Raw genomic sequence first — 23144 nt, 5'->3', positions numbered from 1 at the left:
AGTCTAGAGCGAGAGCATCAGCTCGAGGATGTTTCCATCATTCAGTAAATGGGACAGGAAGAGGGAGAAGTTATGGGGACCTAGAGAAGGGTCGTTGCTGGAGGAGAGGGTGGCAGACAAGAGCCATGGCCTTCAGTAGAAGAACATGACCACGAGCAGACCAAGGTCTCCTGGAGAATAAATACTGTGACCTCTTTCCTCCTCTGATCTGCTGGTGTCACCCAAGGGTTGAATCCATTGTACCAGAAGGGCAAGGGAACCAACTGAGGCAGCCCATTGTGACAGCTTCCGAGGAAGCAGAGCTGGGTGCAAAGGGTGGAGGGTAGCTCTGGAGGGACAAATGGGAGAGGACCCAGCACAGACATGGAGCGGGGGAAAGCGTTATTATGCAGGCTGATCCACAAAGTGTTGTGCAGCAGAAGTCGGGGCCAGAGGCTTTTGCTCTGATGTCCTGCTTCTCCCGATGCTGATGCGTTGCACCTATAAGGAGCTGTCCTGCTCACCGGGGCTCCACACATCCTCACTCAGCATCACAATACACCTGAGCCTTCGCTCAGATGCTCCCATTTCACACCTGGAGAAACCAAGGCTTGGGGAGCATAACGGTTTCTTCATTCATTCATTCAGAAAACCATTTACCAAGCTCCTCCTGTCCTTCAGGGCTGTCCTCCATCTGTCCTTCAATGCTGTCTTCCATCTAAATGAGCCTGCCCTCTCCTAGCTCCCACCCCCCTGGAGAAGTCAGACAACTAACAGGTAAGCCACATAAACACAAGGAAAAAAAAACACAGCACAATAATGGAGATACTATGGGAGAGAAGGTGACTGGGGGCTGTAGAGATTGGAAAGTGAACGAGAAGACATTTACGTGGAAGGCTGAATGGCAGAAAGGACTCGGCTGTGTATCTGAAGGAAGAGCGTCTCCAGGAGAGGCACAATGAGGCTAAAGCCCCAAGGTGGGAACTAGCAGAAGGCAGACATGTGTGACTGGAGACTGACCACCCGGGCCAGATGGGAAGGACTGGAAAGACTGGTCTTAGGGCAACCTCTGGAGGGCTTTGCGTAGGGGAGAGACCTGGGGTCTGTTGTTTTTTTTTTTTTTGTTTTGTTTTGTTTTTAATCACTTTGGCTACTAGGTGAAGGGATTGTGAGGGATGGGATGGAAGCAGCGAGGCCGGCTAGGAGCCATGTTTAGTGGCACTAACTAGAGAAATCTAGCGCTGGCTGGGTTCAGTGGGTTCAGGGTCTGTCTTGGAGGCAGGGCTCCTGGTCCTTTCTAATGGATGGGCCATGGAGCATGAGAAAAAGAGGAATCAGGACTGAGTCCCAAGTTTCTAGCTTACTTAATTGGATGCACATGAAGCTTAAACTAACTGAGACAGAGAAGCCGGCTGGGGAGAATACCCAGGTCCATGTGTGGGCCGTGTCTTGTCTGAGATAGATATATTTCCCAAAAAGAGTGCTGGCAAGGATGTGGGAAATTGAAACTCTGACACACTGTTGCTGGTGGGACCATAAAATGGCGCGGGTTGCTTTGAACAACAGTCCGGCAGTTCCTCAAAATATTAAACAGTTAGCATATGGCCTGGTGGTTCCACGCCTTAGTTTATACCTGAAAGAATTAAAAACATACGTTCACACAAAGATGTGTATATGAATGTTCACAGCAGCTTACGCACAATAGCCAAACAGTGTAAATAACTTAATGTCCATCAACGGATGAATGGTCAACAAAACATGGTCCATCCATACAGTGGAATATTATTTGGCCATAAAAAGGAACGAACCTGGACGAATCTTAACACGATGCTGAGTGAAAAAAGCTAGACACCAAAGACCACAGGTTGTATGATTTCATTGACATGAAATGTCCAGAACAGACAAATCCATAGAGACAGAAAGCCAGTTAGTGGCTGCCAGGGGCTGGGGGAGAGACTTCTAATGGGTAGGAAGTTTCCTTTTGGGGGAATGAAAATGTTCTGGAACCAGACAGAGGTGTCGGTTGCCCAACTTTGCGAACACTAAATGCCACCAAACTGTACAATTTACAAGGGTGGATTTTATGGCATGTGAATGACACCTCAATTAAAAACAGATCAGTCGGAGTTGGCCAGGCATGCGGCGTAGGAACAATGGTTCAGGGACAAGGAACAGCAGGAGCAAAGGCACGGAAGCCAGACACAGGCTGGCAATGACCAATCACGGTGGAAGGAGAGCCTTCAGGATGGCAGTGCCAGCCAGGGAGCCTGGACTCTTCCCCAGAGTGATGGAGACCCTTGAAAATTTGAAGGCAAGGTGCCAGCCTGCAGCCACCTCTCCTTGGAAGGTTCTTGTGTCCTCAACTCTCCCCCCTCTCCATGCTCTCTCTGGCACACTTCTCCCTCCTCGTCCCTCACACGCCGCTCAAGCCCTGCTGTTCGTGGCCCATGTGCCGATGCCAGGCGGGGGCGAGTTTCTCTTCCCACACCACAGGGACAAACATCCCCTCTGTACACATCCTTCCAGGGCCCCTCTTCATAAAGGAGAGGCTTGGGGTGAAGGGCCCTCTGATCTTGGCTTTCCTCCTGGCCTAACAATGGTCCCTGGGGGCAAGTCACAGAACTTCTCATTCCAAAAAAAAAAAAAAAAATACAAAGCTCTTGGGGCGCCTGGGTGGTGCAATTGGTTAAGCATCCAACTCTTGGTTTCGGCTCAGGTTATGATCTCGGGGTTTTGGGATCAAGCCCTGTGTCGGGCTCCACGTTCAGCGTGGAGTCTGCTTGAGATTCTCTCTCCCTCTCCCTCTGCCCCTCCTGCTTCTGCTGACTCTCTCTCTTTAAAATAACTAAATAAAATCTTTAAAAAAAAAAATACAAAGCCCTCAAGCCATCCAAAGGCATGGATCCTAAAGGGATCTCGCTAAGTGAAAGAAGCTGGTTGGAAAAGGCTGTATGTCATAGGATTCCAAGTGCATGACCTGCAAAACTGTGGAGACCATAAAAGATCCATGGTTGCCAGGGGTTGGGATATAGGAGGGATGAAGAGATGGAGCACAGGGGATTTTTAGGGCAGAGAAACTACGATACCATCACAGTGGACGCAGGTCAAAACCCACGGAATGTACAACACAGAGTGAATGCTAATGGAAACTGTAGACTGCAGGTAATAATAACGCGCGGGCATAGACTCATCAGTCATCACAAATGCAGTGTAATGCAAGACCTACATAGTAAGGGAAACAGCAGGGCGGGGTAGAGAGTATATGGGAAGTCTGTACTTTCCACTTGTTTTTTTATAAACCTGAAATTGCTCTAATACATAAAGTCTGTCATTAATTAAAAAGACAAACACAGAGCCTGCTGCTGAGAGTCACCGGTGTTATTTTCCTGCCAGCTCAGAGGGAGCTTCTTACCCTGCTGAGAGTCACAGGCTTCGGAACGAGAAAGGTCCTGCTGGCCCGCTTTCTCGCTAGGGGCCGCCGGCATTGACTTCACTCCCCTCCTCATGCCTCAGTTTTCTTATCTGTACAATGGGGACCATGGCGGTTGTGAGGTCTGATGGGCTGCCATAGAGAATGCACTTGCTTTATCAGCACAGCGGGACACTCCATCCCCAACGGCAGCAGATCCTTCTCCTGCCTCCCTCTCCTTGCGCACTAGGCATCCAAGGACCAGCCCCAGCCATCAATGGTTCATCCATCCTTGGGCCAACCAGGGCCTCGTCCATCCCCCACTCCCCACCCATCCCCAGGGCTGCCCCTTCCCAGCAAATGCTCAGTCATCACAAACCTTTCCTCCTCTGTCCCCTGAAGTGGAGACAAGGTGAGAGAGACATTATAGTACTGCAGGTGGAACACCGGAAGTTGCAATTAAGTGTCTAGACTCCGGAGCTGGGGGTCCTGGATTAGAATGCCAGCTCCAACAGCCACGTTTGTAGCTCTCACCCAGAGCTATGGCCACACTGGGGCACCTGCCAGAACCCACAGGCAGATCGGGACTGAAGCTGGGGCAGGACTTTGTGAGGCCCCGGAGGCTGCCGGGAGGCAGCGAGGATGCTAGCCCGCTAACCCGCGCGCAGCCTGTCCCCAGACCCCAGAGGCCTTGCAGCTGGGCTTAAGGCCACCCAGGGGGCAGCAAGAAAAGGCCGTGTGTCTTGCTGGTGTCTGGGGAACATGAGTTCCCCAGCAAAACGTCCTGCCGTCTGAAACTCAGAAAGGGTTCTGCGCCACATGGGGACAGACAGTAAATAACTGGGACTCAGGCCCTGGACACTCTGCAGGTTTATTTCTTAAATTCAACTAGGAGACAAAACCTTGGTGCTTGGAAAGGCCCACGTGCAACAGCGCTGGCCCCAGCGTTCGTGGGGCTGGATGCCGCTGCAGGAGGAGGGTAGGCCGGACGGTCTGGGTGGCTAGTCCCAACCCCAGGAGTCCAGGATGAGCCACCAACGAGGCCGATGGGGATGTCCAAGCCATCCCAGCTGTGTCGTCCAGGATGTACCACCAATGCTGGGTCTGAACTGTCACCAACAAGGCCAGCAGGGATATTCAATGGGCTGGAACCCCCAAGGCCCAAAAGTCCATCTCGGACACCACCCCCAGGCAAGAGGTTTCCCCCAACACCACAGCTGCCACCCCTATGGGTCCCACCAGCAGCCATGCCATATGGGTACACCCGGGAGGTCTCTGCCAGGGTGAGCATCTGAATGGTGGGCCGGACAGCCACCCAATGCAGTCTTCCAGGCCCCTCTAGCAGGAGCTCCATGGAGGTGCCTAAAAGGAGACATCTGGGCAGGGGCAATGTCCAAGTGGTAACAGTCAATTCTGGAAGCTTCTGGGCATCAGGAAGTGCAGACAGGGTGTGGGAGACCCACCAAAGATGGTTAAGTGCAAAAGGCAACTGGCCCAGCCTGGGAGATCTCTGGCTCGCCTGGAGGTTCCTTGACAATGGCCCCCTACATCCAGGTGGGCAGGGCAGACCACCCGTGGTTCCTCCCCTCAGGAGAGAGGATGGAGGCTCTGCCTGGAGCTCATACAGGGTGAGGATGTGCTGGAGCCCAGCAGCCTAGGGAGGCCCGGACTGAGGATCCTTAAGGCACAGCTGAGACGGAGGCCAGGAGGCTCCACTCTGGGTCCATGACCCAGCAGGGACGACCCACAGAGGCCCCGAGGCCTACCGATCCCAGGAGAGAGCAAGGGAGGAGAAAGAGGGAAGAGGTGAGGGCGATGGAACTGGGGGGAGGCGGCGAAGCAGGGAGAAAACACACACACACACACACACACACGCACACACGAACACACACACACACACACACACACACACGAGCAGGAATTCAGGCAGAAGAGAGCCCAGAGCGGGGAAGAGGAGAGTGAAGGTAACAGAGCCACGGGCTCCTGCTGGGGTCCAGTTGCTCAGCACCAGGATGGTTCCACCTGGTGCATCTGGACCAGCCCCTCCCCAGGCAGGGCTGTCTGGCTGAAGCCTGCCTCGCCGGCAGGGCCTGCCTAAAAGTCTCTAACGGGTGGAGGAGGAGTGTCAGAGGGCAAAGGCACCCGAGCAGATGCGGGTGTAGACACCCTGGTCCAGGGGCAGGTAGTGGCCCTGCTTCAGGTCCAGGAAGAAGAGCCGGTCCGAGGTCTGGCGTGGGTCGAAGCCCTCGTGCTGCAGTCGAGTCTTCTGGATCTTGAAAGTGCCTGTGGGGGTGAGGATGGGGGTACTCAGCAGGGGGGGGTTCTGGGAACCCCAAACACACCATCCTGTTCTACAACTCCAGGCTTCTGCATAGGCCGTCCCCTCAGCTGGAAACATTCTTCCCCATTTTGCTGCCTGATTCTCCCTTGTCCTTCAGATCCTGACTTCATGCCCCCTCCTCCAGGGAGGCCTCCCTGACCACTACCCCATCACAGCCCCATACACTGTGTATTCCCTGCCTGGGCACGTGTCCACTCCCCACGAGACCAAGGCAGGGCTGAGTCCGCCACACAGTAGGTCAGGGGTCAGCAACCTGTAGCTGAGAGCCAAACTCAGCCCATCATCTGTTCTGTAAATAGTTTTTATTAGCACGAAGCAACACCCACTCATTTATACACCGTCTAGGGCAGCTTTTGCACAACAGAGGCAGAGGTAAGTTGTTGGGACAGAGACTACATGGCCCGAAAAACAGAATATTTACTATCTGGTCCTTTAAGAAACAGTTTGCACTCCCTGCAGTGGACAATTAAAGAAATGTTCCATGAAAGATAAGGCTAAGGGGCAGGGTGAGTAGGAAAAAACCCAGGCAGGAGACCTGTGTGCATTAGAGTTGGGAAGGTTTCTCGTTTTAAATAAAACTTCAAGGGGCACCTGGGTGGCTCAGTTGGTTGGGCGACTGCCTTCGGCTCAGGTCATGATCCTGGAGTCCCGGGATCGAGTCCCACATCGGGCTTCCTGCTCAGCGGGGAGTCTGCTTCTCCCTCTGACCCTCTTCCCTCTCGTGCTTTCTATCTCTCATTCTCCCTCTCTCTCAAATAAATAAATAAAATCTTAAAAAAAAAACCTTTAAAAAATAAATAAATAAAACTTCAAAAGCACAAACCATAAGATTAAAAAAAAAAAGTTAAGTTTGTATCAAAATGAAGGGCTTCTTTTCAACAAAGGCCCCATTAACAACGTTAACAGACTCCCAAAGAGAAGACTCCTAATGTCCGAAAGTGCTAAGGAATTAACATCTGGAATATTAGGAGAAACTCTCGTCAATCGAAAAGAAAAAGACAGCAAGGCTATACAAAGATAGGCAAAAAATACAAACAGCTGATTTACAGGAGTGGAAACCTCACAGGTACGAGATGAGTTCTCAAATTTCCTGGTCATCAGAAAAATGCGGGCAATGGAAGAAAGGCGCCAGACACCGCAGAATGCCTAGTGGGGCTGGGATCGACAAATGGGAATAAATAATAGTGCAAATAAAATAAGAGAAGGGCCCTACGGGCACCCACAGTGCCCACTGACCATGAACCATTGCAATCAGACTTGGCAGGGGGGCCTAAACCAGGACAAATAAGCAAATGGTTGCTGAACCAACAGACAGATGGATGGACAGACGGAGAGGTGGGAGGCCGCACCTGTGGTGTCCACCTGGGGCAGGAGGCGTAGGAAGATGGGCCGGGCATAGGGCGCCAGGACCTTCTGCAGCTCTTGGTACAGCGCATTGGGGCTCAGCTGGCTGTGGGGGTCCGCGATGGCTGCCATGCCTGCTTTGCCCTCCACTCCTAGAGACAGAGGTTTTGCTGAGAACACCCCACCTTTTGTCTCACCACAGGACTGGATACACCCTCAAACAGAGGCCCCTGGCCTCTGATCTCCAGTCCCTTCCATCTGAGCTAACATTTGCTGAAGCAGTCACCATGTTATTGAGCTCCTGCAGCACTCCCTGCAACCCTGAGACAGTCGCTTTCATGATCCCATTTTCTGGATAAGGAAACCGAGGTTGATTATCATTCATGAGGGGTGACTCCAGATCCAGTGCTCCCACCCAGGCTGCCGTGTGCAGTGACCCAGGTTGAGCACTGCCCAAGGGCACCTGTGCCTCCAAGCTTGTGCAGGTTTGGCTCCTCTGGGGCTGCCATACCCTAGGACCACCCCCACAACCCCAGCTTGCCTGGCACAGACACCCCGTACACAGCCACGTCTGTCTGGCCCAGCAGGCGGCTCAGCACGCTCTCCACCTCCGTAGTGGAGACATTCTCCCCACGCCAGCGGAAGGTGTCCCCGCCGCGGTCCCGGAAGTACATGTAGCCCAGCTCATCCATCACCAGCACATCACCTGGCAGAGGGGAGCAGGAAAGGTGAGATGGTGGCCCACCATCCCCACAGCCAGCCCCCCCAGGGTCTTCGCACCTGAGAGGTAGGCGCTGTCACCCTTGCGGAAGACACTGTGGGCAATCTTCTTGCTGGTGGCACTCTCACTGATGTAGCCATCGAAGCGACGCAGCGGGTCCTGCTGGTCGATCTGGCCCACAAGGAGGCCGGGCTCCCCTGGGGAGGAGGCCACCCTCAGGCTGCGCTGGGTGGGCAGGGAGGGGATGGGGGCCCCAGTTCCCCAGGGGACTGGGCAGGGCCTGGCTCACCGGCCTGACATGGGATACAGAGGCCCTGGGCATCCCGAAGAAGTTCCATGGTGTCCTCATTGACCTTCACCAGCCGGATGGGGTACACATGGGGTAAGATACGGCTGTTAAAGCCACAGGAGCCGACCTGGGATGGAGCGAGCCGAGTTGATGAGGAGCCCCGGGGGGCACGGCGTCCTCCCCACTGACACCTTGCCTCTCCTGCCCCAGGGCCTGGAATTAGTTCAGGCAACCCCTGCATTGCCTGAACTCTGTGACCTTGGGTGATCTGAAAAAGGGGGTCTTAAGGGCAGTGCCTCCTTCCCAGGACTCAGGCCCCCTCCTCCCACCTTCCCAGCCTCCTCCACATTCATGTGAGGAAACCTACTGACTGGTCACCACCTCCTGGTCCATAAAACCCTCTATACTGGCAGGAAGTACATGCCTAGAATGACCCTGGGGCCCGCTGCCCACTGCATGTCACCTTGCCTGGCTCAGTCTGATGAGTAGAAATGCCTGTCTCTATGCTGTTGGGTATGTTTGTTAGAACAGCAACTTCTGTTAGCGTGGCCAGAGTATCTTCTGGGGCTGTCTCTTCAACAGATATGCGTGGGGGATGGGGGGGTGGGCAGGGCCTGGTTCTCAGGTACTGGGGCCCCAACACGGAGACAGACACAAAGCAATCCCTGCCCCCAGGCGCTTGCTTTATAATCATTCTCCTGCTCTATGCCTGGCTTGGTAAGGCTTGATAAGAGAGGGTCCTGCTCAGGCAGAATGGAGACAGTGATTGCTAATCATAAATGCATCTTGCAGAGAGCCTGCTACCTGGGGGTGCTGTGCTGAGCTCATGGTCCCAGTGAGCTATCATCCCCATTTACAGATGAGGAAACCAAAGCCCAAGGAGTCTGAGTGACTTACCTGGTAGGAGGGGATGGGCACCCCAACCCTGGCCCAGGATCCCCCAGAGCCCTGCTCTCCCCTGCCACCCCCACAGGTGGGACCTGAGGCTCAGAAAGGCTGAGGCCCTGGCCCAAGGTACACGGCCTCGCGGAGGACTTGAACTCTGGTGGCACAGACCCAGGACTGTGTGTGCCCTGGCAGTCCTGGGAGCTCCCCATTCCCCCGCCCTGTGTGTCTGGCCGGGCCCTCCCAGCAGGTCAGGCTGTTCTAGGAGAACGCGGGGGCCGGGGAGGCCCAGGTGGCCGCGATCCCCAAACCCTATAACCTGCCCGCGCCACCCCTCGGCCGCCCACCTTGCCGTCCATGTTGGCAATGCTGCAGTTGCACTCGGTGGCTCCGTAGAACTCGCCGATCTGGCGCACGCCGAAGCGCTCAGTGAACTCCTCCCAGATGGCCGGCCGCAGCCCGTTGCCCACGGCCAGGCGCACGCGGTGCCGCCCCTCGGCCTCGCGCATCGGCTGCTTCAGCAGGTAGCGGCAGATCTCCCCGATGTACTGGACCACCTGGGGGAGGGGGGTTAGCGAGGGGTGGGCCCGAGGGGAGTCATCCCTCCAACCTGGGCGCTAAGAACAAATCGGTCTTAAGGGCCATGTAATAACCGCCCCCCCCCCAGGCCGTTTACGCCTACCCCTTGCTGAATCCTCACTTGGGGGTGGGGGGGGGGTGGGCAGAAGGATGAATTCAGCGTCCCGCATGCCCCTCTGCTGCCCTTACATTCCCCACACTGCTTCCGGGGACCCACAGCAGTGCAGGAAGGCGGGGCGCACCGCTAACACCCCACAGGGCAGCCCTCAGCCCAGAGCCACGGTCGGAGGCTGTCCCCCACAGCCCTAGCTCCGGGTGCGCTCGGCACTGCCTCTCTGAGCCTCAGTTGCCAACCGGGTCCCTTGCTCCTTGGCGCCCCCCTGCAGGGCTCCTTCCCTCCCTGTCTCAAGGATCCACTCCTGGAGGGTCATTTCCCAAATACCCCAGGGGCCTACCAGTCCTCATCTCTGGGTTGACTTCCAAATGATTACCACCACCATCCCCAGTTTTACTGAGGGCCACCAACAGTAAGTAACTGGACCAAAGCTGATAAGCGGTAGAAGCTGATTTGAATCTGGGCAGCCTGGCCCCAGAGTCTGAATGAAGAAGTTACATGCTCGGGATTAACCGCCAGGCTGATCATCACAGCTCCAAAGCACTGACAGCTTCCCCTCACACACAGGATGAAGTCCAAATTTCTGCCAGTGGCCAATTCCCTCTGCCCCCCTCCCCCCCCCACCCCCGTCCTCCCTGCCTCTTCTCCTTCCATTTCCCACCAACAGCTGCTGCCACACAGGGCTCCTCCTCAGGGCCTTTGCACATGCTGTGCCCTCTGCCTGGCGCCTTCTTCCCCGGGACACATCTGGGCCCTCAGGGTTTGAGTCAAAGATCACTGCCACGGAGAGACATTCCCTGAACAGCGCTTGCTAAATCTCTGATGAATAAACAAACGTGCTAAATATTCTACCCGCCAAGCACAGAGCTCATTTGTTTAATTCTCCCGACACCCCATGTTGGACATGAAGGCACTGAGATCCACAGAGGGAAACAGCATGCCCAAGATCATCAGCTGCTGACCAGGCGGTAAGCAGGGTGGGGCAAGATCCAAATGATATGGTGCTGAGTTCTCTCCCTACCCCCTAGGCTCAGGTCGTACTATGTCCGTGGTCCAGCCCATCTCATCTCTAGGAACATAGGGCATGGCCCGGCCAATCAGCCCAGTCCATCCCCAGCTACTAATTGGTTCAAGGATGAGCACCTGACTAGAATTAGACCAGTGAGAATCAGCCCTGGGACGTCTGATAAACCGAGAGGAAGAGAGAGGCTCTTTCTCTCCTGGAGCTGCTGGGAACCTTCCCAGAGAAGCAGGGCTGGGAAGGAAGCTGTACACTCAGGAAGGAGGAAGACAAGAAATAGAGAGAGCCAGAGGCACTCCTGGATCAGGCTATGCCTGAAGCTGTCCCCATGTGGCCTCTTTCAGGTCCATGAGTAATAAATCCCCTTCTTCAGGAAGCCAGGGTTTAGGTTAGGCTTTTGGCTCCTGTCAAATGACACCAAATCCTGCCCAAGTACTGCCCTCCAAACCATCACCAGGTAGTCCCAGCCATGCCCTGAGCAGCTCTCAGCTGTCCTCTTCAGGCCAGGGGAGGAGCAAATCAGCCATGATTGAGCCCGCTAGGGGACAATGACTTCTCATGGCCCTGAGGCTGTGTCCCTGCACTGAGAACAAACACTTGATCTTTACCTCTGGCCTGGACCCTCGGACAGACCCTGGGCTGAAGGGAAGACAGCTCAGGTCAGTTCAGAGAGGCAGACACCAGATCCTTCGAGGATTCTGTCTATTCCTTAAAGGGCCCCTCAGTGTTTAATGGGTACCTTCTCTTGACACAGAAATTCCCTTCTTAGAAACAGGACAGACTATCAAGGGTCCGGAGACAGTGAGCAGTGCCCAGTGGAGTATGGCATGTCAGGGACAGAGAGGGACCCCAGACACTGCGGGCCTCCCACAAAAAAAAAAGTTGAACTTGAAGCTGATCAAGTATCTAGACCAGGGGTTCTCAACCTCACAGAACACTTGGCAACATCCGGATACATTTTTAATGCTCATAACTGGGGTGGGGGTGCTCCTGGTATCTAGTGTTTTCAGGTCAGGAATGCTGCTGAATATCCTCCAGTGCACAGGACAACCCCCGCCCCCAGAATGACCCAGCCCCAGATATCCTTAGCCTCATGCTGAGAAACACTGGGATGGACCCAATGGAGAGGAAATACCGGGGACAGAGGAACATGTTAAGAGACACCCCAGCAATACCCAGAAAATACTATAGGACACACAACCCTTCAGTAAATACAAGACAAAAAAAAAGAGAGAGAAGGGGCTCCTACAGATGAAGGGATTCTCATGAGACACATCGACTGGTCAAAATGTGTGGGTCTCCTCTAAAAACGGATTTTTTCAAATTATAGAAACAGGGGAAAACCACATTTTGACCCAGTGAGGCACTGTGGATGGAGCTGCTGCCCAGATTCCTGATGACACTGAGAGGTCAGTGTCACTTTTTGGCTGTGATGATGGTGCTGAGCTTACAGGTGTTTTTTTATTTTTTTCCTTTTTTTGTTGTGTTCGCATATAATAATGGGAAATTTACCATCGTAAGCACTTTTAAGTGTACAGCTTGGTAGTATTAAGGACACTCACACTGTTATGCAGCCACCACCATCCTTTTATTTTGTAGAACTGAGACTTTTTATTTTGTAGAACTGAAACTCTGTCCCCACTAACTGCTGACGCCCCACCCCCACCCCCTCCCCCAGCCCCAGGTCCCCGCCACCCTGCTTCTTGTCTCTAGGACTGTGACTGCTCTCAGTCCCTCATAGAAGGGGATCATACAGCATTTGTCTCTTGGTGACTAGCTTATTGCCCTCAACACAATGTGCTCGAAGTTCATCCACGTTGTGGAACGTGCCAGAATTCCTTCCTCTTTAAGGCGGAGTAACATTCCGTCATGTGAATGCACCACATTGCGCTTATCCATTCACCTGCTGGTGGCCCCTGGGTGGCTTCCATGTTTTAGTTCTTGTAAATCATGCTGCTGCGAACAAGGGTGTACAAATATCCTTTCAAGACCCTGCTTTCAATTCTTTTGTTTTAACAATAGCCCTTACCAGACACAAAAGGCCACATAGTGTATGAGTCCCACTTACAAGAGATGTCCAGAACAGTCCAATCCATAAAGACAGAAAGCAAGTTAGGGGTTGCCTCGGGGGCTGGGGGTGAGGGGACAAGAATGGGGAGTGACTGACTGCTAGTGCAGACGGTTTGGCGTGATGGAAACGTTCCGGAACTAGACAGAGGTGGTGGTTACACAACACTGTGAATATCCAAAACACCACTGAACTGTCCACTTTAAAAATGGTTTCTTTTGGGGCGCCTGGGTGGCTCAGTTGGTTAAAGCCACTGCCTTCGGCTCAGGTCATGATCCTAGAGTCCCGGGATCGAGTCCCACATCGGGCTCCCTGCTGAGCAGGGAGTCTGCTTCTCCCTCTGACCCTCCCCCCCTCTCATGCTCTCTCTCTCTCTTTCATTCTCTCTCTCAAATAAATAAATAAAAAAAATTAAAAAAATAAAAATGGTTTCTTTTATACGACTTTGGCCTCAAAAACAAAACAAAATGGTTCTCATCTTTCAGAGGTTTTCTGGAAGCATCTCTATGAAGAACACACACTGCTCTCTGGGAGCTGCTTCACAATGATGAAGAAGGAGGGATGTGGGTGGGGCTAGAGGGGGCACGATGGGGTGTCTGAAGGCCCTCGGGGGCCAGTGACAGTGCTTGGGAATTGCCTATACTTTCTGTCCACATCCACGTACACAGACTTTGCCCGCTCCCCGAAAACAGAGCGTTCCTAGGAAAGCTTTCATAAGCTGAAACGACGTCAAGCAAAGCATATCCCCTGCTTTCTAAGTTTGAATTACACCTCACTTTTACGAAAGACCTACATTAGTACCAGAATGCGGTGTTTTTTTTTTCCCCGTAAAAGAAAAAATGCTCTTCGGATTTCTTTTGGTTAGTGAAATCAGGTACCGATGTAGGTCTTTCCCCACAGCGAAGCCATATAACTGGCACTCTCAGAGAGTGGGGGACAGCTGTATGCACAACTCTCAATAATCAAGTTAATAAAACAGACTGTTTCGCCTTTCAAGACTTGGTTTAACAACAATCCTCCAGGGTTCCCCACAAGCAAAACAGAAAATCCTCAAAAGTGGAGCAGATCACAGCCGTTGCCCCCAGGGGTCCCTAGGTTGCCAGCCCAGAGCCCCCACCCTGCCCAGCTGTGTGACCTGGGCAGCCAGCCTAAACAGGGCCCCACCTGTCCAAGGTGAGGTAGGCACCTGCCAATGTGTCAGTCCCTGGCCACAGACCATTCTCTCCTCTCCTCTCCTCACCCCTTCTTCCTGGAGGAACGTGCTGGCACTTGTATGTCTACCGCCATCAGGGCACTGAGATCCTCAGCCTGATTTCCTCTCACCGTGGAGGGAAGAAGAGAGGAGGGGACAGGGCCCAGCACCCCCCCTCCTCCCCTCCCCTCCAGGACCATGGATGTCGTCCACCTCTACCTCATGCTTACCCCACCTGGAAGCCCCACACCTCACCAGCCCAGGGGGATGACTGGACACACTGGTCTCATTTCCTGATTTCCAGCAGCTACCAGCAGGGAAGATGCTGGGGGCACAGGGCGGACTCTTTAGAGAACTCAAGCAGCCTGGGCCCAATCCCAGCTGCAGTATAGGCCTCAGTTTCCCCACCTGCAAAATGGTCTTTGTGATGCCTTTGCCCATTCTCACGCAGTCATGTGGATCCACTGAGTTTACACGGGGGAAGGTTTAGCGTGGGGCTGGCCACCCTCCTGTCCCCCTCCAGAGTGGCCATTCGGCCATTGGAGGGGGAAGGCTGGAGGGCGGGCGGGAGAGTGGCTGCACCACAAGGGTGGCCCAGCAGGTGGAAGGCAGTGGGCCGGCGCAGGAGGGGCGGGGCCTGACCGTGCAGTTGTACTTGACGCAGTCATCCCAGAAGCGGCTGGCTGAGAACTTCTTGCGGAGGACCACCGTCAGCCCGTAGATGAGACACTGCCCCACGCCCATGATGTTACCTGCAAAGGGCGGGCTCGGTGAGGAGTCCCCAGTCCCTGCCCCCCCACCCCGCCCCCACCTGCCCGAAGTACCTGCCGAGTGATACAGGGGCAGGCAGTCATAGAGCACGTCTGCCACCTGCATGCTGTAGGCGTGGTGGCCGAAGGCTGCAATGCGGTAGTACCTGCAGGGGCGGGGGGTGCAGGGGCTGGGACTTACATCCTCCGGGGCATGGGAGTAGGGGGAGCATGGCGGGGGAGGGAGGGACGCAGCAGGGACCCAGGCAGAGCCAGCCCAGCTCACAGGGGTGGGGGAGAAGAACATGCTGCCAATAATTATCCCTGGTGCTAGGGGCCATGAGGAATACAAGAGAGCTGAGAAACGGAGAGGGGCTGAAGGTGACACAGCCAGAGAGGTTGGAGGATCCTGTGTGGAGAGGTGACACATGAGCTGAGACCTTGTGAGAAGGAGCCATGGCGGGAGGGGGCAGGGGAAGCTGGGGAAGAGCGTCCAGGTGGTGGGCGCAGCATGTGCAAAGGCCCCGAGGCTAGAAGGACCGTGGCAGATCTGAGGACGTGTAAGGAGCCGAGGGCATGAGCAAGGGGTGGAGAAGAGCAACAGGACAGCAGAGAATTGGCAGGCGGTGCACAAGGCGAGCATGGATTTTACTCCGAGGGCCAAGGCAGATAGAGGGAAGTCTGGCACAGGGGAGGTCTGGTTTAGGATTTTTTAAATCCTCCTGTGTCCACTGAGGGGAACAGGGCCATTAGGGGTGGGAGCAAGAGCAGCAAGAGACCAAGGAGGGACACAGAGCAGCACTGTCCTGAGATGGGCCGTGGGTTTTACTGGGTTAAGATAGAAATGTCCCCAAGATCCCAACAAGATCTGAGGGAAGGGGTCAGCCGTAGAGGCGACCTGGAGTCACTCCCCAAAGCTGGGGTGAGGCCCACAGGCCCCTTACCTGCTGTGCACTACAATGGCAGCCTTGGGCAGCCCTGTGGTCCCCGAAGTGTAGATATAGAAGAGTCGATCTGCAGGAGAGGCGCGTGTTGGGGACCGAGGACCGGGTGAGTGGGCTGAGGGGACAGGGTGGGCATTGGCGCAAGAAGGGCATCCCACCCTGGCCTCACCATCCATGCCCTTGTCAGGGGGCTGTGCCAGGGGGGCTGTGGAGGCGTCCCTCAGCAACGGGTCCAGGAGCTGGGTGTCCGGCAAGATGCCCTCGGGCCCCAATTCTCCAGAGCAGAACTTGAGCAGGCTCTTCCCCAGCTGTCCGCTCACCTCGGCCACCACTGCGGCCCAAAACATACGTCACGGTCAAGGCCAGCCAAGGCCTGGGAGGCACCACACCATTTCCCAGCCCTGGAAACCCCAGGGTCCTGGCTCAAGATGACACCTGCACCCAGCCTCACCTGCCGCCAGCTCCCCTCCGAAGATGAGGGCCTTGGCACCCGAGGTGCCCAGGCAGAAGGCCAGGGGCTCGCGCCGTAGGTTAACGTTGAGCAGAGCAGCTTCCACACCCACCTTGGCCAGGCCCAGCCAGAGCCCCACGAACTCTGGCCGGCCCTCCAGGAAGATGGCCACCACGTCACCTGGTGTGAAGCCCAGCTGGCAGAAGAGGTTGGCCACAGCATTGGAGTAGGCGTCCAGCTGCGCGAAGGTCCAGCACACATCACTGCCCGCGTCCACCAGCGCCAGGCGATCCGGCTGCCGCCGCGCCACCACCTGGAAGATCCGCGGGATGGTGTGGCCGGCGCGCTGGTGCCGCCGCAGCTCCAGACGTACACGGATCAGCACGAAGAGGCCGCTGGGAGTGGGGGATGGAGGGGATGGCGTCACTGGGTGCCCTGCCTGGCCTCCAGGAGACCTCTCCAAGCCTCAGCATCTCCACCTGGGGAAAGCAGAGGGAAAGGTCCCTGCGCCCCCAAGGATGGCAAAGGTTCAATAAGGACCTTTTGGTTGCCGGGTCTCTTGGGGTACTAAGGGCATAGAAAGGGCTATTTACCAGCCAAGCCAGAAGTACACAGATTGTCAAAGCTGGCCACGCCATGCCATGCCATGAAAATCAGAGTTACTCTGTCCTTCTCCACCCCAGCTAGCTCAGTGACCCTGAGGGAGCAGGGGCCCCAGGCCTATCCTTCTTTCTCTCTCCTGGGACAACCAGAGCCTCCCCATGGACCACACCACCACCTTCAGCCTGGATTCCTCATGCTCCATCCACCCCAACCTGGCGTCCTCATCATCTCCTCCAGGAAGACTTCCAGGGCTCGGCCCCTGCACACGCCCACTGCTCCCCCATCAAGGCATAGAGTCCCCCAGATGGGGCCAGACTGGGCCCGGCACTGGCTGTGCTCAGAAAATGCTCTCTTGCCCACCTTGGGAGCTCTCCCTATCCCCTATACTCCATCAAAGCCCTTGTGCAAAGCCACTCGGTAATGAGTGTATTCCCCCCACCCCCAGATTGTGAGCACCCAGGGGAAGTCACATCTGCATGGGCCGAGGAGCCTGGCACATACCAGGTGCCCAGTAAACAGGCCGGACTGTGCTCATGTCCTCAAACCGGGACCTCAGTGCGCCCTCCATCCCTAGAGGTAGCAGCCAGCACAGAGGCAGACTCTCCCACTCCTCTCCCAAATAATGAGCACCTACCATATGCCAGGCCCAAGATGGGCAAGACCCAGGGGTGACCCAGACATAACCCTTCCCCCCCCACCCAACTTTCTCCCACTCCACCTCCCTTTCCATCCTGCTCCCCCTACCACCTCCCCCTCGCTCACTCACTCCAGCCACAGGGCTTTCTTGCTGTTCCTTGAGCACACCCAGCACGCTCCTACCTCCGGGCCTTTGCACAGGCCATGATGCCCTTTGCCTGGACCACTCTTCTGCCAACATCCACATGGCTCCTCCCCCCAACTTCCATCAGGTCTTGGCTCAAATGCCACCCTCTCGGGTGGCCATTCCTGGACACCCATTTGTTACTGTACCACCGCCCCCCTTTCTGGTCCCTGCTTTGTTTTGTTTTGTTTTTTTCAACACAGCACTTATACTGTCAAATACCATATGCAGGGTACTGATCTACCATCTTGCTCCTGGGCTATCTCTCCCTGTTCTGGATGACAGGGACTTATGTCTATTTTTGTTCTAGGCCCTGGAGAGACAGCAGTGGAGATAGACTGAGGCCCCACTCTCCTGGAATGCAGTGAGCCTGCCACAAATAATCCCAAAGGACAGTGTTGGAGGGAGAGAGAGAGGCATCTGGATCTCCCAGGCCAGGCCTGAACCCTGCAGCCCCAAAAAAGCAGTCACATCTCTGTGGCTGGCCAGATCTTTGGTGAGAGGAGGGGCAAGGTCTCAGGGCAAGGCTGCTGTGAAGAGGGGCAGGCATGGGGACAGCTGTGAGGAGCATAAACAAAGGTTGCTGCCCACCGGTTCCCTCTGGGTGCCTGCCCTGTTACTCTCAGGGTGACCAACGGCCTCCAATCCCAGAGCTCTGCTCCTCGAAGCCTCTGTTAGCAATGACCAGGGGAAGCATCTGACCAGGAGCCTGGCACATAGTAGATGCTCAGCAAACAGAGGCTGAATGACTACATCCAAGCCCCTGAACCCAGAGCCCAGCATCCCGCCCCTCCCTGGCAACCAGTGCAGAGGCACGGATTCCTTCACGCCCCAGACGGCAGTGAGCACCTGCTTTGCAGAGGCGAAGCCGATCAGGTGGGAGAAGCAGATCGGTGGGAGCAGGGGGCCAGGGCTGGGGCTGGGGGATTAGAATACTGATGGCAAAGGGGCAGGAGGAGTCTTGTGGCGAGATGGGAATGTTCTGTATCTTGATGGTGGTGGTTACCTGGATGTGGACCTTTGTCAAAACCCCAAACATACAGTTAGCATGGGTGTATTTTATTATACGTAAGTGATACCTCAAAAAGAGCCCATGAGGGCGCCTGGGTGGCTCAGATGGTTAAGCGTCTGCCTTCGGCTCAGGTCATGATCCCAGGGTCCTGGGATCAAGTCCCGCATCGGGCTCCCTGCTCCTTGGGAGCCTGCTTCTCCCTCTGCCTCTCTCTCTCTGTCTCTCATGAATAAATAAATAAAATCTTAAAAACAAACAAACAAAAAACAGCCCATGAAAACAGAGCCAATTGGTGGTGGCCAGGGGCTAGGGGGAGGGGAAATGACTGCTAATGGGAACAGGGTTTCCTTTTAGGGTGATGGAAATGTCCTGGAACCAGACAGAGGTGGTGGTTACGTAACAGTGAAATGTGCTCAATGTCACTAAGGTAAATTTTATACACGCTTTACGACAATAAAAACGAACAAGAAAACTCAGGAAGACTGTCTTGCAGCAAGGTTAAAAAGGGGAACTCCTTGCCTTCCAGAGACAGACTCTAGAAAACTAACAGGTGAAAGGATGTGCCAGCGGGACTCAAACAGCGGAGGAAGAGCAAGTGAAGGTCATGGATGCTGGGGGATGGGCACATGGGCTCATTACATTATTCTCTCCACTTTGGTAGGTGCGAAATCTTCCATAATAAAATCTTTTACTTATTTTTTATTTTTTATAAGAGAGGGGCAAGGGGCAGAGGGAGAGGGAGAAAGAGAATCTTTTTTTTTTTAAAGATTCTATTTATTTATTTGAGAGAGAGAGAGAATGAGAGATAGAAAGCACGAGAGGGAAGAGGGTCAGAGGGAGAAGCAGACTCCCCGCTGAGCAGGGAGCCCAATGCGGGACTCGATCCCGGGACTCCAGGATCATGACCTGAGCCGAAGGCGGTCGCTTAACCAACTGAGCCACCCAGGCGCCCGAGAAAGAGAATCTGAAGCAGGCTCCATGCTGAGCATGGAGCCCGATGCAGGGCACGACCCTGAGATCATGACCTGAGCCGAAAACAGGAGTCAGATGCTTAACCAACTGAGCCACCCAGGCGCCCTCCCCCCACAAAAATGTTTTAACCCTCCAAGGGGCCCGTGAAGGCTTCTACCTGCCCCAGTCCCATCTGTCTGCCCACTTCACCATCCTCTATTCCTCTAGCTTACTCTCGCCTCCTTCCCTGATTTTCAGCACAGCAAAGGTTCCTGCCCCCAGGGCCTTTGCCCATGCAATTGCCACTGCTGGAATATTCTCCCCCAGACCTCTCATCAGGCTTCCTGCACATCCTTTACCTCTCAGCTCCAATGTCTCCTGCCTGAGGAGGTCTTCCCTGCCCTGCCCAGCTTGGATCACTATGGCTGTTTGAGAACATGCCTGCAAATTCTTTGACGGTCTTCTCTTCAAAAGGCAGGTCCTATTTCCCCGCCTCTCGGGGGGCAGGGGCAGAGTCAGGGACTCACTTCTTCTTCTTCTTTTTTTTTTTTTTTTAATATTTTTACAACCCCACTCAGGGACTCACTTCTAATGAAGAGAACATAGCAGTAGTGATGCTGTGTGACTTCCGAGACGGGGGCACAGAGACAGCACCCCCTTCCTCTAGGCACACAGATGTTCTCACACTCTCTGGAGACAGTGGCCCTCAGAACCCAGCACCGAGTCGCAAGGTAGCCCAGACCACGTGGAGAGGCCGCATACAGGTGTTCTAACAACACGTCTCAGTGAACAAAACTTCGGTGATTATGGCCCCGGATTCTGAGTCAGCCAGCAGAGACCCCAGATGTGGCAGAGCAGACGAGATGGTGACATCTTGGTGAAATCTGACTTCCTAACCCACAGAAGCCACAGGAAATAATACTGAGCCTTGTGTTAAGCCTCTAGGTTCCGGGGTAATTTGTTACACGGCCATGGAACTGACGGGTAACTGATATGCTCCCAGCCCATTTTATTTCTTCAGCACTATCATCACAGTCTGAAACTACCATCTTCCTTTATCAGTTTCCTGGAGTTTTTTGTCGATTTCTACGAGAGCGAGCACCCCGTCTAACGTGTCCAAGGATACAGTAGCAGCATGAAGCACAGGACAAACACTGGTGTCACGGGGCTGATGCAAGCACAGCCCTACCTTTTCTGCCTGCACACAACTGTGGTTGTTGAAGAGTGTCCCCGAAGAGTCATGTCCACCCGAAACCTCAGACTGTGACCTCATTTGGAAGTAGGGTCTTTATAGATGTAATTAAGGTACGTATGAGATGAGATCATCCTGATTCCCCAGGTGGGACGTAAATCCAATGACAGTGTCTTTTTAAGGAGAGAGAGAGAACACAGAACACAGGGGAGGAGACTGGAGTGGCGTGGCCACAAGGCTCATGACACCTGGAGCCCTCAGAAGCTGGAAGAGGCAAGAGAGAATTCCCCCTAGAGCCTTCCAAGGGAGCATGTCCTGCCAGCACCTCGAATGTAGGCTTCTGGTCGCCGGAACTCTGGAGAAGACAAATTCCTGTGGGTTTAAGCCACCGGGTTTGTGGTCATTTGTTACGGTAGCCTGGCGACACTCATACAGCGGCCACGGGCAGATGCCTCCCTCTCTGGGCCTCCCAGTAGATGGGGACCATGAGATTCCACACCTCCCAGGGCATGGTGGGGAGAAAAGAGGCAGAGGTAGATCTCTGAAGACGGGGCCCAGCACGTCCTATATTCTCAATCAACTCTGTTGCTGTCCTCTCCCCACGGAAGGAAGCACTGTCAGTAAGAAATCAGAAGGGAATTAGCACTTTATCTACCCAGCAACTTCATTCGTATCCACCCTGCGAGGAAGAGAGAGGAGCAAGCAAGTTATAAGAGCAGGGGTCAGCCCAGGAAGCCCCCAGGGGTAAGGGTCCAAGGAGGAGGCGGGACTGATTTCTCAAGCATCTGTCCAGGAGCTCTGAGCCCCAGCACGGCCCAGAAGGAAAAAGTGCCCCAGAGTTCATGGTCTTAGTTCAAAGCCTCCTCGACTGCCTAAAGCTGTGGGGCCTGGGCAGACCCTGCCCTCTCTATAGCCCTCAGTTTCCTTACTTGGATTGTCTGAAGACTGAACCTAACGACTTCTGAGGTGATCTCCAGCTCAACAAAGTGTAGGTCCCGCCACTGCCCTATTTACAAACAGGAAGCAGGGCCCAGAGCAGCCACCCAAACAATGCAATTCTCAGCCTAATACCTGTCAAGTGTGTTAAGTGCCCAGAGAAGAAAAAGGGTTGAGTAAGAGGGGTCCGTTGTTACTCTGCCTAGCGGGATCCTGCCTCTGAGCTTTGCACCTGTTCTTCCCTCTTCCTTTCCCCAGGTCTTTGCAAGGTTGGCTCCTCTCGTCTGCCTACTCGCACCAGAGGCCCTGCCCTGATCACCCTGGCTGAAGTCGCCACCAGCGATCCCCGCCGCAACCCAACATGTTCAAGCCTTCTTGTCAATTTCTGATGTTTTATTGTGTCCTCATTTCCTTCTCGATTATTCTTCTCCCTCGCTAGACTGTGGGCTCCACCGGACAGGAACGGTACCTGACACATTCACAGCATATCACGCTGAACATGGCATTCCCCCAAGCCCAGATGAAGTGTGGCACCCAGGGGGTCCTCGGGGACGGATAGAACAAATGACTTTCTCCAATGCAGACTAGCCAGAATCTAGCCATCTCAGCAGCCCAGCCCGGCCCCCACCATCACACAACGGGACCAGTGCTGTAGTCAGCTCTTCCTGGTCTCCTGGCTCTGCCCTGGGCCAGGCCCTACTCCCTGCACAGTGGGGTGAATGGTGGTCCCCCAAAGATATATCCAAGTCCTGGCCTCCAGAACTTGTGAAAGTGACCATTTGTGGGAAAAGGGTCTTTGTAGATCTAATTAAGTCGAGGACCTTGAAGAGATCATCTTGGATTAGGGCACATTAAAGTCACATGGGGAAAAGCCAATGACAGATGTCCTTATAAGAGACAGAAGAAGAGACACAGACGTAGAGAAGACCATGTGAAAACAGAGGCAGAGATTGGAGTGGACCTAACCTCAAACCGAGGACTTGCCACGGGTACCAGCAGCCACTGGAAGCCAGGAGAGAGGCATGGGAGATTCTCCCTCAGAGCCTCCAGAAGATCCAGCCCTGCCCACACCCCGATTTCAGACTTCTGGCCTCTATAACCATAGCAGAATTCATTCTGTTGTCTTTAGTCACCCAGTTCGTGCTACTTTGTTACAACAGCGAATACAGGTGTACCTTGGAAATACTGTGGGTTTGGTTTCAGACCACCACAATACAGCAAATAACACCACAAAGCAAATCAAATGAATTTGTTTCCTTGGGCATATAAAAGTTACGTTACACTATACTCTAATTTATTAGGTGCACCGTAGTTACATCTAAAAAAAAAAAAACCAATGTACATATCTTAATCCCCCCCCCAAAAAAAAACTTTATTTAGCTCCTTTCTTTAGCTAAAACATGCTGACCATCATCGGAGGCTTCAGCGAGTCATAACCACTGACCACAGATCGCTGACCACAGATCCCCAATATAATGATAATGAAAGACTGTGAAATATTGCAAGAATTACCAAAATGTGACAGGGAGACACAACATGAGCA

General features: G+C 54.3%; 1 protein-coding gene across 3 annotated transcripts in view; it reads right to left on the bottom strand.

Moving 5' to 3' along the window:
* Nucleotides 1-4244: 4244 nt before the first annotated feature.
* Nucleotides 4245-23144, bottom strand: part of SLC27A1 (solute carrier family 27 member 1) — a 33947-nt gene continuing 15047 nt past the window's right edge. For all 3 annotated transcript variants that reach the window (XM_027586467.2, XM_027586469.2, XM_027586468.2), the window contains exons 3-13: nucleotides 16088-16482; nucleotides 15806-15967; nucleotides 15637-15706; nucleotides 14768-14859; nucleotides 14586-14695; nucleotides 9316-9525; nucleotides 8084-8210; nucleotides 7854-7991; nucleotides 7615-7779; nucleotides 7079-7225; nucleotides 4245-5671 (exon numbers count right to left, since the gene is read on the bottom strand). In XM_027586467.2, coding sequence (XP_027442268.1) covers nucleotides 5514-5671; nucleotides 7079-7225; nucleotides 7615-7779; nucleotides 7854-7991; nucleotides 8084-8210; nucleotides 9316-9525; nucleotides 14586-14695; nucleotides 14768-14859; nucleotides 15637-15706; nucleotides 15806-15967; nucleotides 16088-16482 — 1774 coding nt within the window. In that variant the 3' untranslated portion in view covers nucleotides 4245-5513. The remainder of the gene's footprint in view (nucleotides 5672-7078; nucleotides 7226-7614; nucleotides 7780-7853; nucleotides 7992-8083; nucleotides 8211-9315; nucleotides 9526-14585; nucleotides 14696-14767; nucleotides 14860-15636; nucleotides 15707-15805; nucleotides 15968-16087; nucleotides 16483-23144) is intronic.

The sequence above is a fragment of the Zalophus californianus genome, chromosome 1 (genome assembly GCF_009762305.2).
Source record: "Zalophus californianus isolate mZalCal1 chromosome 1, mZalCal1.pri.v2, whole genome shotgun sequence".
NCBI lineage: Eukaryota > Metazoa > Chordata > Mammalia > Carnivora > Otariidae > Zalophus > Zalophus californianus.
This window is presented reverse-complemented; position numbering and strand designations above follow the sequence as displayed.